Source organism: Taudactylus pleione, unplaced genomic scaffold (assembly GCF_031769625.1).
Source record: "Taudactylus pleione unplaced genomic scaffold, aTauple2 ptg000086l, whole genome shotgun sequence".
Taxonomy (NCBI): domain Eukaryota; kingdom Metazoa; phylum Chordata; class Amphibia; order Anura; family Myobatrachidae; genus Taudactylus; species Taudactylus pleione.
In genome coordinates, this window is record NW_028284488.1 from 11,700,837 (window position 1) to 11,716,226 (window position 15,390).

At 44.3% G+C, this 15,390-nt stretch overlaps 1 protein-coding gene across 1 annotated transcript in view; it reads left to right on the forward strand.

The window, feature by feature from the left end:
• The first annotated feature begins 3,978 nt into the window (after positions 1-3,978).
• LOC148529160 (testis-specific gene 13 protein-like) overlaps positions 3,979-15,390 on the forward strand; it is a 44,850-nt gene continuing 33,438 nt past the window's right edge. The window contains exons 1-2 of the mRNA XM_088468848.1: positions 3,979-4,006; positions 4,049-4,217. Of these exons, the coding sequence (XP_088324974.1) occupies positions 3,979-4,006; positions 4,049-4,217 (197 nt within the window). The remainder of the gene's footprint in view (positions 4,007-4,048; positions 4,218-15,390) is intronic.

The following is a 15,390-nucleotide window of genomic DNA, read 5'->3' on the forward strand; positions in this document are numbered from 1 at the left end:
AGGCATTTCCTAACACAGTGCTTCCCAAACCTTCCTGACTCAGTATTTTTTCATGGCACCCCTGGGCCAAACTGTGAGAAATTCAGAAAAAACATGAAGTAAATTGTGCTTACCTGTCCTCGTTAGGTTTAGTTATGTGGTGGTGGACAGGACTGTGCTTCTGTTTGTCCACACATTTTATGATTGGCAGCCACTATCATTTGTTCTGCCTATGACACTGACCATTTGATTTGGTCCTGGACCACAAACCCATGGCACCACCCCTGCAAGTGCCTCACGGCCGGCACTAAGTTTGGGAACCACTGCCCTAACATAAACCTCGCCTAACATGTTCTACATATATTTGTCCCTCCAGGGGCACCACAATGTTTTTAGCTTTGGGGGGTTATGACATTTTGGTGCCCCTAAGGGGCAATTGGAGTAACCCACACCACCAGCTACCTGATGACAGAAATTAGTAAGCATAAGGGGTCTTTGCTTTTGCTGATTTGGCCTCTGTATGGGGACATCACTGCTCTCTCCCAGTCTCCTCACTCACTGACACAACACTGGAACAGCGCTACCACACATAATCGGGAACACATGCAGCCAATAGTGCATCCATGTACAGACAAGTTATCCAACCAGCGCTGAGAGAGGAGAGCAGTTGCCTGTGTGCTGCTGGGAATTGTAGTTTGGAGTAGGTTTAGGAGCTTATTGCTACTGTGCACTGAGCGTCGCTCTGGGACTACTATATAGACCATCATGCAACGCAAAGCCAGCTGCTTACCTAACTTTATTAAACCAGACAAATAAATGAAAGGCTGTCTAATAATAAATCCAGTGTCTTATGTCGATCCCTGCATCAGAGCTGGATTAAGACCCCATGGGGCCATAGGGGAGATTCTAGTTTGGGGCCCCCCTCCCCTCCAATTCATCTCTACAAAAATTATTTTTCCAGACAAATTAAATAACCCCACCCCAGCCCTAATTTAAACCCCAGTAAAGTGCAGACATGTGCTGGGTAATGTTGCAGCATGGGCAGGCCATATTACAGTGCACGGTGCAGTCCATGACCAGGGTCTTCCACCTATATATCCTCCACAATCCCCTCTCTGCAGCAATCAGCATCACACAATCAGCCATAGACCAAACACAGTGGGCTCAATTCTATTAGGCGCAAGTTTGTTCCATGAAACTCGCAGACATCGCACAAGTGTGCATTGAGAAATACAAGATCCAATTAGAAAAGGCAATTTGTGGTACTCACAGCAGGGGTGTGTGACTTTTCTACAAAATGCGATGTAGGAGAAGTGCATGAGAAAGTGGGGAAACTTTCCTGGACCTCAAAATAGTGAGATTGCAGGACTATATAGAAGGCTGATAGTGGTCATATGGAAAGAACTGGAGGTTTTTAAAAGGTGTCAAATGGCTGATTTGTACACTTATTGGTTGAAAACTTATAGTGAGCAAGTGTTTTTCAGCAAATTAATGTCTTTCCAGCATTTTGGGGTTCAGAAAAATGTCTGTATAGTAATTTTGCAGTGTTTTTATATAAGTTTATAAAAAGGTGGAACAAACACTTTTACCTCTCATCTGCAAGTTCAAAAACCCCTCTACTATCAATACAACACCCCCACATGGGTTGGGTATCCTGATGCCGACATCCTGACAGGTTTAGGATACAGATACCTGTCGGTTGGTATCCCAACCCTCCCTCTAACCCTAACCCTCCCTGGTGCCTAAACCCATCCCCCCGCCCTAGTGCCTAAACCTAACAACCCCCTCCCCGCACCCTAAATCTAACCTTTGCCCCTTCATGCCTAACCCTCCCCCCAGTGCATAACCCCTAATGCTAACACTCCCCCTAACCTCGTAACTTACCTTTGAGATATTCAGCTGTTGGCATGCCAGTGTCGGGATTCCGGCACTAGCATTCTGAGCGCCGGAATCCCTGCGGTCGGGATTATGACCACATCCCCCCCCCCACATACTTGTCCCACATCATTTACACTCCAACATACCTGTCCCACATCATTTACACCTCCACATACCTGTCCCACATCATTTACATCTCACCCTCCCTGTCCCACATCATTTCCACCTCCACATACATCACATACCTGCCCCACATCATTTACACCTCCACATACATCACAAACCCGTCCCACATCATTTAACCTATTATTGAGCTTTTTAGGGAAAATTCACCTGAAAATATTATCTACCTTCTCACCTGCTCAGGGGGATGCACACCAAAAAAAACCCACAAAAATTTCCTATGAAAAATCAGTGCGAATTTGGAATTGGATTACAAATGGAATTTGCAGTGCAAGTTCACTGTGAGAACGGCTTGTAGGACCCCCCTCACACCTAAAAAGCACCCTGCACTATACACACACCTAAACAATAGTGGAGGTATCAGTAGTATGTACAGTAATGCACATAAAGTAATGTGAGTTAGCAAATATGGAAAAAAATAAACAATATGCAAACTCAGTTTTTCCTAAACCTTATCCTCTAATAAGTCAGACATGTTACATACAGATGTATATGCAGGGCTATTTTTCTAAATCAGTGAGATATATATATATATATATATATATATATATATATATTATTTAGAAAAGAAGGCACTCAAAATGGACTTTTAAAATACAACTTCTAATGGAAATTAAATTTTGGCCCAGGACATTACGCCATAGTTAATGAGAGTTCCTGCTGAAAAATAGCACTGTGTATATGTGTATCCAACATAGTAATTACCTCACTGCTTCTGCTCATTATGGGGAGCTTCGTGATTCTTTCTCAAAGGATACACAGGCCCAGCAGCAGCAGGCACTGCCTCACTCAGATGGTCGGTAGGAGGGACCAGGGTTGGACTGGCCCACAGGGGTACAGGGGAAATCCCGGGTGGGCCCCACTGCCTGAGGGCCCAACCACCTCTTCTAGGTGTCAGGTTCCAGACCTCAAATCATACATTGTTATTGTATAAGATGGTCAGTTACCTGGTGGGGTAGTACCACTGATCAACATGGGTGCTTAGCTCTTTTCCATAGAAACTACAACAAGATTTGCCTATTGGTTAGCCAAGCATCTGTGGTGGCTGGCCACAACCATTAAGCATGGGCCCCTACCACTGCATTCCCCCAGTGGGCCCTTCATGCTCCAGTCCTACACTGGGAGGGACCCTATTATATTTCATCCAGTGCCATGTGTGTGGGCAGTTAAAACAACTTAATTCAGTGCCCTGTGTTGGCTGTTAAAATATATTAAATCCGTGTCACGTGGGGTGTCATTTATTTTATATCCTATTTTATATTTAAGCTAATAGGTCTAAGTTGTATTTATTAAAGAATGCCACCACAGAAGAGCAAATGCCAGCTAAATGATAAAATTGCTTTTATTAAAAGATTTAAAGAGAATGACAATGAAACAGTGCTTTGCTCAATGTGCAGTTCTGGGCAGGGGCATTTCTAGAGAGGAGGGGGCCCGTGTGCAGTCTCCGACACGGGCCCCCTCCTCTCTGTCCGGCGGCCGGCAGCACACTGAGCTGTGCGCAGCCAGCGCAGGAGTTATAGACTCTGGACACTAGAGTGTGCCCAGCGTCTACAGAATATGCGCAGGTAACCGGGAAAATGGCCGTGGCGGCCATTTTCCCTGTACTGCGCAAACAACGGGAAAATTGCCATGGTGGGCATTTTCCAGATGTCTTTACAGCACCGGACCCCCGCACCGACGTGGTACTCCGGAAAGGTAAGTAATACTATGGGTGCAGGGTGTGCCCTGGACCCAGGGGCCCATGTGCCCCGCACACCCGGAAGCCTTTATATATACGCCCCTGGTTCTGGGTTTTCAATTGCCCATGGTGGGAGGACTAACATTACGGCTCAATTAAAACAAAGAAACATAGACTTGCATCTCAGGTTTCTTCATCTTCTAGGAAGGGGACTAGTTTTTTACACCTGCCAAAGCGAATGAGTCCTATGAATTGGCAGCATGCGAGGGAACTATGGCTTTCCATATGGTAAAGCATAATCATAGTTTCAATTCAAATAATTCCACGCAGAAATTGTAAGGGAACTATTTGGAAAAAAGATATTTACATGGGCACGGCAAAAGTCAAGAGATCTTGTTAATGTACTGGCGCTGTACGCAATGGAAGAAGTTTTTCATGAACTGGAAGATGCACGTATTGTATCTGTTATGATAGACCGTTCCAATCATAAGGCCATTAAGTTAGTCCCTGTCCATGTTAGCTACTTTGTGCCAGGTGTAGGTATCATGGTAAAAATTATCCACTTACTAATCTTCAGGGAGAAACTTCTGACCTGACTTGAGGTTTGATTATTGAAGTTCTGAACAAATACAGATAAAATAATAACTATCTGCAGATAATACAAACTCCAACTTTGGAGAAGTCAACATGGGGGAAAGGCTCAAAAGTTCTTTAGTTACTGCGCATAGTGGTATAAGGTAATCACATTCAATTATTAAAAAATGTATCAGTGTTTGCTTTCTATTTAGACACAGTAGGCTTGTATATAATTATACAAAATAAGTTTAATCACATAAACATCTAGACAATGTATAAAAATGGTTACTCACAATTAGTATAGCAGCATATTTCAAAGGAAACAATATATATATTTTACCCCTAGTATCAGTGGTCAAAGTGGGAATTTTGAAGTGGGGGTATGGAAAATTTAAGGGTGTAACTATGCGCACGGCGGTAAAGGTGGTGTGGCCACTCACAAGGGTCATACCCCTTTTAAGCAGTGTAGTCTACCACACTATAGTACTCCTTATACCACAAAATAGTAGTGCCCCTCATATTACATAATGCCACACAGTAATGCCCGACACAGTAATACCCTTTACAAGTGATGCCACCACACGGACAGCGCCAGATTTGAAATGATGGAGGCGCTGTCTCTCCATCCATGGATATCTCCCGCTACGCCAGTATTCAGTTGGCGGCCCGCCAGCAGATCTTTTGTATGATGGACAAAACTATGCAGCTGTCACTATAGGGGATCAGCCTCTATAAAAGCAGGGTACACCAGCTAAAATAATACATACTGTACATTTTAAATGTGAGAGTAAAGAGGTTGTATTACCATAGAGAGTAATGATCTTTATAGTGACAGTGGTCAATTATGGTGATGGGAGAAGTCAGCTGGCAGTATGAAGCACCCTGTACCCAGTCTCTGCGCACCCCTACCCGCTCTGCATGAGGGCTTGGTCTAACACAATACAGCAGGTCAGTGTCTGACTGGCTGTAGTGTAGTATGCGAGTGCAATGGGGATAGAGAGCAAGGGACTGACCTGCAGCCTGATCCAGAGGTCCAGTATGGCTCCAGTATCACACACAGTCCTGTGGGGAGAAACTGGGGAGTCTGGGCCTGATTCAGACCCGCCCGCGAGCGCTATGCGCTCACAAGTGGGTCGATGGTGGCCCAGTGCGCATGTGCACGATGGAGCCGGCTCCGTAGTGCGCATGCGCGAGACCCAGATAGCGACAGGCAAACCGTTGCTCCGGGTCTCGTACCAAAGTGGGCGTTCTGTCGATGTTCAGTGACAGCGCACCCCCTTTGGTGAGCGGGACGGGGCTCTGTTAGAGCCGAAAGCACTCTTGGGCTTGTGGCAACGAGACCCTACCACAAGGGTCTCGTCGCAAGCCCGATGGTCGCGATGGTCTTGACCATCTCGACCATCATCATGGCCGCTCGCTATAGCTCTGGGTGGTCACCCACAGCTATGCAAGCGGCCAGGAGGCCGCTAAAAAAAAACCAGAGGGCCGGCCCTGATTCAGAGCGAGCGCTCTGAATCAGGCCCTCAGTCAAGTCTGCAATTCTTGTCTTGTTTTCCTGTCTCCTGGTGACTGGCTTCTACCCGTCACATGGAAATTATATTGATTTCACCAGGAGCAGGCATATCGTGCAAGCTCCTCTTATGCAAAGCCCATCTTTAGAACTCAGAGGCTGCACATCCCTGGGGACACCTCCTGGGACTTCCCCCAGTACTGCCAGCACCAACAACCCCCACTATTCAGAGCATCACCAACAACCCCCCCCCCACTACACCCAGCATCACTAACAACCCAACACTACTCCTAGCATCACCAACAACCCAACACTACTCCTAGCATCACTAACAACCCAACACTACACCCAGCATCACTAATAACCCAACACTACACCCAGCATCACTAACAACCAAACACTACTCCTAGCATCACAAATAACCCCCCACTACTCCTAGCACCACTAACAATCTCCCCTTCGCCTCTACCTCCATCATCAGTAACAACCCCCCACTACTCCCAGCATCACTAACAACCCCCCACTACTCCCAGCATCACTAACAACCCCCCCCACTACTCCCAGCATCACTAACAATCCCCCCCACTACTCCCTGCACCACTACCACTCCTCCCCATCCACTACTCCCTGCATCAATAACAACCCTACCCCCCTACTCCCAGCATCACTATCAACCCCCCCACTACCCTTAACATCACTTACAATCTCCCCTTCTCCACTACCTCCAGCATCACTAACATCCCCCCACTATTCACAGCATCACTATCAACCCCCCCACTACCCTTAACATCACTAACAATCTCCCTTTCTCCACTACCTCCAGCATCACTAACCCCACCCCACTACTCTCAGCACCACTAACAATCCCCCCACTACACCCTGCATCGATAACAACCCGTAACCTCCCCCTCTGCTCCCTGCTGCCTGTTAATGCTTCAATAACTAACCTTGGTTGCTCTCTGTTTTTTTTCTGAGGAGGAGGCAGGAGCGGGTGAATCCAGCTAGGGAGGGACATTGAAGTGCACTGCGCCTGGTCCCAGCCCTCCAGGCTCCTCTACATACAGGCATTGGAGCGTGATGTTCATGCTCGGCGGCCGTGGTCATTACTGCCAGACTGCGTGATGTTCATGCTCCTAACAGGTCCCTGGAACAGTAGGATCTGAGGTGCTGTAACGCTGTTGCATGCCACCGAGCACCATGGTCTTGCCCGACTGCATGTGACAGCACCTCTGCTCCTACAACGTGACAGCACCTCCGCTCCTACAACGTGACAGCACCTCCGCTCCTACAGCGTGACAGCACCTCCGCTCCTACAGCGTGACAGCACCTCCGCTCCTACAGCGTGACAGCACCTCCGCTCCTACAGCGTGACAGCACCTCCGCTCCTACAGCGTTAGAGCACCTCCGCTCCTACAGCGTGACAGCACCTCCGCTCCTACAGCGTTAGAGCACCTCCGCTCCTACAGCGTGAGAGCACCTCCGCTCCTACAGCGTGACAGCACCTCCGCTCCTACAGCGTGACAGCACCTCCGCTCCTACAGCGTGACAGCACCTCCGCTCCTACTGTTCCAGGGACCTGTTAGGAGCATGAACATCATGCAGGCTGGACTCTTGCAGTAATGACTACGGGCGCTACAAAGTGTGCTAGTTTTAAAAAAACGTTTAGTGCTTGAAGTGCCGGTATGCCATACCGTTGCATACAGGCACACTTCGAACACTGCCTAGTATAATAAAATTACCATATATAATTGGAATTGGATATGGAGCATTGCATACAGGGCTAATAGATCATCATTTGTGTATAAGCAGTCAATGTCCACAATTTGTTAAAGGCTTAATTGCTACAAATGAATCTATTGAACATAATGTTTGGAAGCAAGTGGCTATTTGTTGCAATTTCAATGTTCTCATATATGAACCACAGACAAGCTTGTAAAAATGCAATCCACAGATGTTGGTGATTGAACTGGCATCCTGCAGCTTGAGTATTAAGTATTAAATTACCTTTGTCCAAAGGAGCAGATAGTTCCACCTTTTAATGTCCCCAACTCACTGTTTTAGCGTGGCCACACAGAAAGGTCCAGGACCGGATACTTTCATCAGTATGCAGTAGCAGATATCTGAAAGTGGGCAGGGGTGAACGCTGTGTGCGGTTATAGGCTGCTGCTGCTGTTAGTGTTCCTATAGACGGGATGGTTGTGTCCGTGCAGGAGCAGGTATCAGACAGCAGTGGAAGGTAGCGATGAATGTGGAAAGTGAAAACCGCTGATGTTGCCGTTCCTGGCCACTGGCAATCAGTCTCTTGAATAGGCAATGGCCACTCTGGCTTGTCTGGAGCAAAAGGTAGCCGGAGGGTGAAAGGTCAACGTGTTTCGTCCCGTAAGGTATCAGGACTTTCTCAATTTTATATACTATATTATATATATATATATATATATATATATACACATATATATATATATACACATATACACACACACACACACACACATACTATTAGCGCCTGGAAGTATAGTGGTTTCACTATAATAAAAAAAAACATAGGGGAAAGGGTAAAATTATAATCATTTTTAAAAAAGGAACATTTTTGGAATGGGGTGTGTTGCTCATATTTTACACAACAGTATTCAACGTGCCAGTGATGTGTTACCAGTTCATGTAGAAACAATTGTATGTAAGATATTTTCATATTTTAATATATATACTGTGTGTGTGGCTAGTCTACAAGAGTTTTGTGATTTTGCTGATGTACAGTACAAAGACATTTTACGACATAGAAAACCAAGGTGGTTGTCATTGTCTCCAGCAATTGACAGGATAGTATCAATGTTTAATGTTCTGAAATCGTACTTCCTTTCCCAAGGAATGTGTCCCAAAATCCTGGAAAATGACTTTGCATCCAGCACTTCCATGTTGTAGCTTATATTCCTACAGTGCCAGCTCAACGTGTTCCACAATTGCATTAAGCAAATAGAGAGCGAGAAAATGGCAGCTATAGAACGATTAGCCATTCTCAAAAATTCATAATAGAAAAGAAGAACATTTTCTGCCCACAAAAGCTCACTCACTACTACAACAATTGCACAATGCTGGGGACTTTACCAAAGAATGTTTTAATAGCCACTGTGGCACGTTTTACATTGCCTGCGTGAACTAAATTGAAAAGTGCATAGTTCTAAATCCTACAGAGGAATTTGCTAATTTTTCCTGGCTTGGGCTAACCTCAAAGGAAGATATAAGTTGGTCTGGTGCTAGATCATCTTTAGCAGTTGTTCAGTCATTTTTTTCCATTAATATTGATGAAGAACAATATTTTGATCAAAATAAAATAGTTGAAGGGCTTCTTAAATCAAACTGGGAGAAATGGACTTCTAATTCAGAAGCCAGTTTATCTTTAGAAGATAAATGGGTTCATCTTTTCAAAACATTCATTGTGGATGAATTTCTATTCTCAATTCTCAACTAACTCTTCAGTGGAATGTGTATTCTAACTGATGAACTTCACTATGGATGATACCAGTGGTTCCCATACTGTGCACTGTGGCATCCTGGGGTGCCTCAGATTGGTGGTCCAGTGATGAACAAACAAAAGCGCAAACCTGTCCACCACTACATAAAACTGAACCTAAGGATGACAGGTAGCACAATTTACTTCACTTAACTACATTTTTTTCTGAATTTCTCAATAACAAACTTTTGGCTTAGGGGTGCCGTGAAAACAATGCTGATACTCTAGGACACAGTGATTCAAAAAGTTTGGGAACTTGCGAACTACTGGATTAGACATTGACACAGTAGGAGCCAGTCTAATACATCCTTTTTGCAGTTTAACCACAAGAAATAGCTGCAACAAATCCATAGTTCATGCAAATACTCCTACCAGTGGTGGCTCTAGAGGTGGGGCTTCAGTGCAGTCAAAAATTCAAATAGGGGAGCCACACCAACTGCCAGTGAGTCCCAGACGGCAATGTTTGGTAGCATTTGAAATGGCAGTTGGTGTGGCTCCCCTATTGAAATTTTAGACAGCGCTGCAGCCCCACCTCTGGAGCCACCACTGACTCCTACTCTCTAAATGAAAGTGAGGGTCAGTAGAGCCAGTGTTCAAAAATTATTTTTTAATTTTTCAGTGGACACATTTTTTTAATGAACATGCACACAGTAAGGATAAATTGTGAACTATAAATGTGCTTTAAATCTAAAAACATGACCAAAATATATGTACAGCCTGTATTTTGCCTTCACAACATTGTAATTGACATATTATGGGGTTTATGTAATAGGGTGCAGGTAGACTGCGCTGGCGGAATCCCCACAAATGTCTCCAGTATTTTTTATTGTGGAAATATAGCAACCCTAAGTTTAATGAAAACTGTGGTCAGCATTCAGACACGGGGAGTCATTCAGACCCGCTCGTGAGCGGCAGTACGCTCACAAGCGGGTCGATGTTCCCCCACTGCACATGCGCACGATGGAGGGAGCTCCGTCGTGCGAATGCGTGAGATCCGGCGAGCAACGGGCTCTCCATCGCTGCGGGTCTCGCACCAAAGGGGGCGTGCTGTCGATGTTGATTGACAGCACGCCCCCTTTGGTGGGCGTGCCGGGGGTGTGCCTGCCAGACAGAGGCGCTCCCATGGGAACGCCTACCGTCTCAAGCCGGCCCCACTGACATCACTAGTGATGTCAGTGGGAGTGATTTTGGCTCTGATAGAGCCAAAATCACTCCAGGGCTTGCGGCAGCGAGACCCTACCGCAGGGTCTCCGTCGCAAGCCCGATGGTCGTGATGGTCAAGACCATCACCACCATCATCATGGACGCTCGCTATAGCTGTGGGTGCTAGCATCAGCCACTTAGGAGTGCCTCGATCACTGGACATATATATATATATATATATATATACACACACACACACATATACATTTATATATATGTATACACTCTTGTTGAGACCTTACTTGAAGGCCCCTTACAAATTTTGCTATGGGGCCCACAAAGTTCTAGTTAAGCCTCTGACAGTACTAGAATGTCCATGGCAGAATTTGTCAGAAAGCTAGGGGGTGGAATAGGAAAGAAGAGAGTGGCGGGAGCCAAGTGAGTAAACACGATTGAGGAGATCATATTACTGTGTTGAAAGTGGCAAAGAAGTCAAGGAGGAGAAGTAACCTTTCCATTAAGCCAAGAATAGATAATTGGTGACTTTAGTAATGTTAGTATCATTGGTTGCATCCTCTACACTCCACTAAGGACTGCTCTCTGGTCTGACCAATTTGTAATGACCAGACCCACCTGGTTATTTTTATTAGTGACATGTGGTTTTGAGTTAATCAAAACAAAACCACCTTGTCTGTCTCCCAAAGTCCCTTATTACTGTAAATACAGTATCTCACATTCACTATTAAACAAAAAGCTCTGCCACCACTATAATTTAGTTCTAGAGCGGACATTTATAAAGTCTTAATTTATTTCAGACTGGTTCTAATCTGGAATCACAATTTCATCAGTTACTGTAGATGTAGCATTATAAAAAACCAACCCTGACACATAAAAATGTATACACTGTAGTGCTAAAAGTCACGGGATAGCAGTATGTAATGGTAATGGTAGGCGGAGTCACCATACTGTGACATCATGGAAATGTCCAGAACTGCATCAGGTGTAATCTGCTCATTGCAAGGCGACATGAATTATTGGAGTTCATACAAGGCATGATAGTGGGTGCCTGACGGAGGGACATTCCATTTCTGAAGTTGTGCAGACATTCAACATTCCTCAATCTATGGTGCCAAGTGTGTACAAGGAATAACTCCCAGAAGGCATTACCACCTTGAACAGCGCAGTGGTCAACTACAAGTGCTTAATGATCATGATCAGCGACATCTGGTCAGAATTGTCTGTTATAACAGATAAGCAACACTGGCTCAAATAACATCCACATTCAAAACAGGACTGACAACATGTGGCATTGTCCAATGAGTCATGGTTCCAGTTGTTTTGGGCTGGGCTGTTTGGCGCAGAACCCATGAGACCATGGACCCTAGTTGTCAACAAGGTATTGTGCAGGCTGATGGTGGTTCAATAATGGTGTGGGGTGTGTTAACGTGGCATGGGTTGGGTCCGTTGGTGTGCCTGTAAACACCATTGACCAGTAACTGCGATGTTGCATTACTAGATGAATATTTGCAGCCCATCATGGACTTCATGTACCTCCACAATGATGGAATATTCCAGCAGGATATTGCACTGAGCCATCAGCACCAAGTTGCCCAGATTTGGTTCGAGGGGCATTCTGGAGAGTTCCAACATATAGTGTGGCCACCACGTTCAACCAACATGAACCCAGTTGAGCATTTATGGGATGTGGTCTTCCGTCCACTTGTGGAATTGATGCCATGTCGAGATGCTGCACTTGCCGGGCTAGTGAGGGGCTCTTACATGATACTAGGTATCTATCCCATGGCTTATGGCTTTTGGCACATACACATTATATAATATTATATATACACATACATACATGCATACAAACGTCTTTTGCAAGACATATATACCAATTAATGGGTGCAGGGTCAAAAATTCTTCATACAAAAAAAGACTACTTAACTGCATCCATAGTAACAGTAAAAGTAAACCAGCACAACAGCCTTGTAGCAAAAAAGTTGATACATTTATTTCAAGACAGAAAAAAAGCCATCAAGCTGCATACAATAGTATTTAATTGCAACTTAGTGCTTATTATAGTAGTGTAGTTTCGGGCATAACGATAGCTCCTAGCCCCGACAGTTGTTTTGGTGTTACCACCTTCATCAAGGGTCAGCTATACCGCAATTGTGGCGTAACATGTATAAATTGTTCTACTGTGGTGTATAAGGGTCTCTACTGTAGCATAACATGTATTAGTGGCTCTACTGTGGTGTAAAGTGTATAAGGGGCTCATAGTGTGGCATAAAATGTATAAGGGGCACTACTGTGTGGTGTAACCCATATAAGGGGTACTATTATGTGGCGTAACATGTACTGTGTGGCGTAATGTGAATAATGAACTATACTCCAAACATATACTGGTAGGTTAATTGTCTCCCAACAAACATAACCATAGGGTGTATGTGTGTGAACATGTGATAGGGAATATAGATTGTAAGCTACACTGGGGCAGGGACTGATGTGAATGTCCAGATATTCTTTGTAAAGCGCTGCAGAATATGTGTGCGCTATATAAATAACTGTTAATAAATAAATACTGTGGGGTGTAATGTAAATTGGTACTATTCTGTGGTCACGTCTTTCCCGATGAAGCCACGCCCCTAGTAGGATGGTAAACCCCTACCTTTACGTTTGTGAGGTCATCAAACATTCAGTAGTAAGTCAAAACATTTCGACTGGATTCCAATAATTGAGGATCATTGTGATCTTTTAAAGCAGGGATGGGGGAACCTCAGGCCCGGGGGCCGTATAAGGCCCCCGGAATCATTTGATCTCTGGCCCTCTGAGTTTTTTCTGCTAGCCTCATCTGGATAGCAGGGTGCCTAGAATGGCACCCTGCAGCCAGAATCTATGCAGTAGTGTCACCTGGAGTGTCCATCGGACGCTTCAGATGGTCACACTGCTGCCCTTACAGCTCCCCATTGCTATAATCACTGCCGATTGTGATCCCACCCCGTGTGATGTCACATGGAGGGGGCGTGGCCTGCACCGGGCCCGCAAATGTTATATATATCAAAATGGCCCTCGGCAGAAATAAGGTTCCCCACCCATTTTAAAGTCTGTGCAATCTGTCCTAATTTCGTAAAGATCCGATCAGATTGCAATAAGATGGGCAAAATGTAACATGTCTGGCAAGTTTAGTCAACTCTTGAGTTAAAGACAAATATTAGACAATCAGAAACAACATTGCAAATTATTTATTGGTTGCTGAGAACTAAGTGGCTCTTACAAATGGTTGTGAAAGGTAGAGATCAGCTTGTAAAAGCCTATTCAGTGAGGTTGCCATGTGAAAGTATTTGTTTCACAGATACCACAGTACAATAAAGCACAGCCTGGGCAAATCACTGGCAGAGGACAAAATACATTTGTTAAGTATGTGTGGTGCTATATGCAAACACTGGCGAAGTACAGATGCATCTATCAATGACACATCAGTTCAAGACACCCGAACAGAAGCCTGTGACACATAGTAGCTGCCATGCTACAGTAAAATAGGAATAAACATTTCACCTACACTGAACAGTAAGTACATTTCTATTTAATTATTGGTTTATTTTAGTGAATTACAAGTATAAAGAGTACATGGACATGTTTGAATCTGTTTGTATTAACTTATTTTATTAGTTACCAAAGCACGTCTACAGCATTACCGGCTCTGGCTTTATACAAAAAGATACAAACATTTCAGGATTTCAATTGACCCCTAAGAGACACGTAACATTTGTGTATGCATTTGCAGAAGCTGCATGAACATGGCAAAAGTACAGTTATCTATAGAGGTAGTAAGACAGCAAAGTAGTATAACTAATACACATCAGGCAAGCACTTTATCGTAGAGGAAGCTTTTTGTACAATACTATACATAAGACACAAAAGAGAGAGGGCAGTGAAGGGGCATTGGTAGTTATATATTTTTAGGAGACAAGGACCCCCAAGGATTCTTGGGCCATTGCTTCTGTATTTTAATGAAAGTCTAAACCACTGTATTATGTTCATACTATCCGTAAAGTGACTTAAGTTGGAGAAAAGCACTATATAAATAATAATAATTACAAGACATAATTTTTGCTGTTTCATCAAGCCTAAAACTAGTCATTTGAAACTGGGACCCCCAAGATAGGACAATTAGGTAAGTTAACTACAATGACTCTGTTGCTGTATTCATTGAGTCCAAAGAGGAAAGCAAAATTACACACAGCACTGCTTAGAATCAGGGAACTATATAAAGTTGTTGCTGTCTTAGACTTCTTGAGTGAATGTGCTCTAAAATAATTGTGCATCTTACAAGATATGCACCACTAGCCGCCATCCTCTCCATTAATTTTAAAGGAAAATAGTGGTTAAACCAAGTAACAAAAATATTAAAAGAAAGATAATACATTGAACATAAATTGAATTCTAGATTTCCCCTAATACATTCATAATTTACCATTATTGGGGTTGATGCAGAGGTGAAATCAGGTCACCCACAATTATATCCACACTGCATGCATGGGTAAAAATGTGGATATTTGTATTCAAAGTTGTACAAATTTCTGCATCTGCCCCTATCTGTAAACTTGGTTTCACACCGGTCATTCTTATCGATGCACACTTGCACCAGTACTATCCTTAGTGCAGAAGATCCTCCTGGAAACAGGTGTATCTTCAGACATGCATATCTCAGCATAGCCCCCCAATTGACATGCCCTCAATAAACTTTTCCCAATGGGCAAACACCTTTCTACTACCCAGTTACATTTCCATTTGTGACTGAAGGAGTGTAACAGAGATGCCACAAGTCATGGGGGGGCATGGCCTCATGGCATACACCAGTTTAAGTATGCCAGCAGAGCAGGGCACTAGGAGGCGGAGCTGTACGGCCAGCCATTCTCATGGCCAGACCATCTG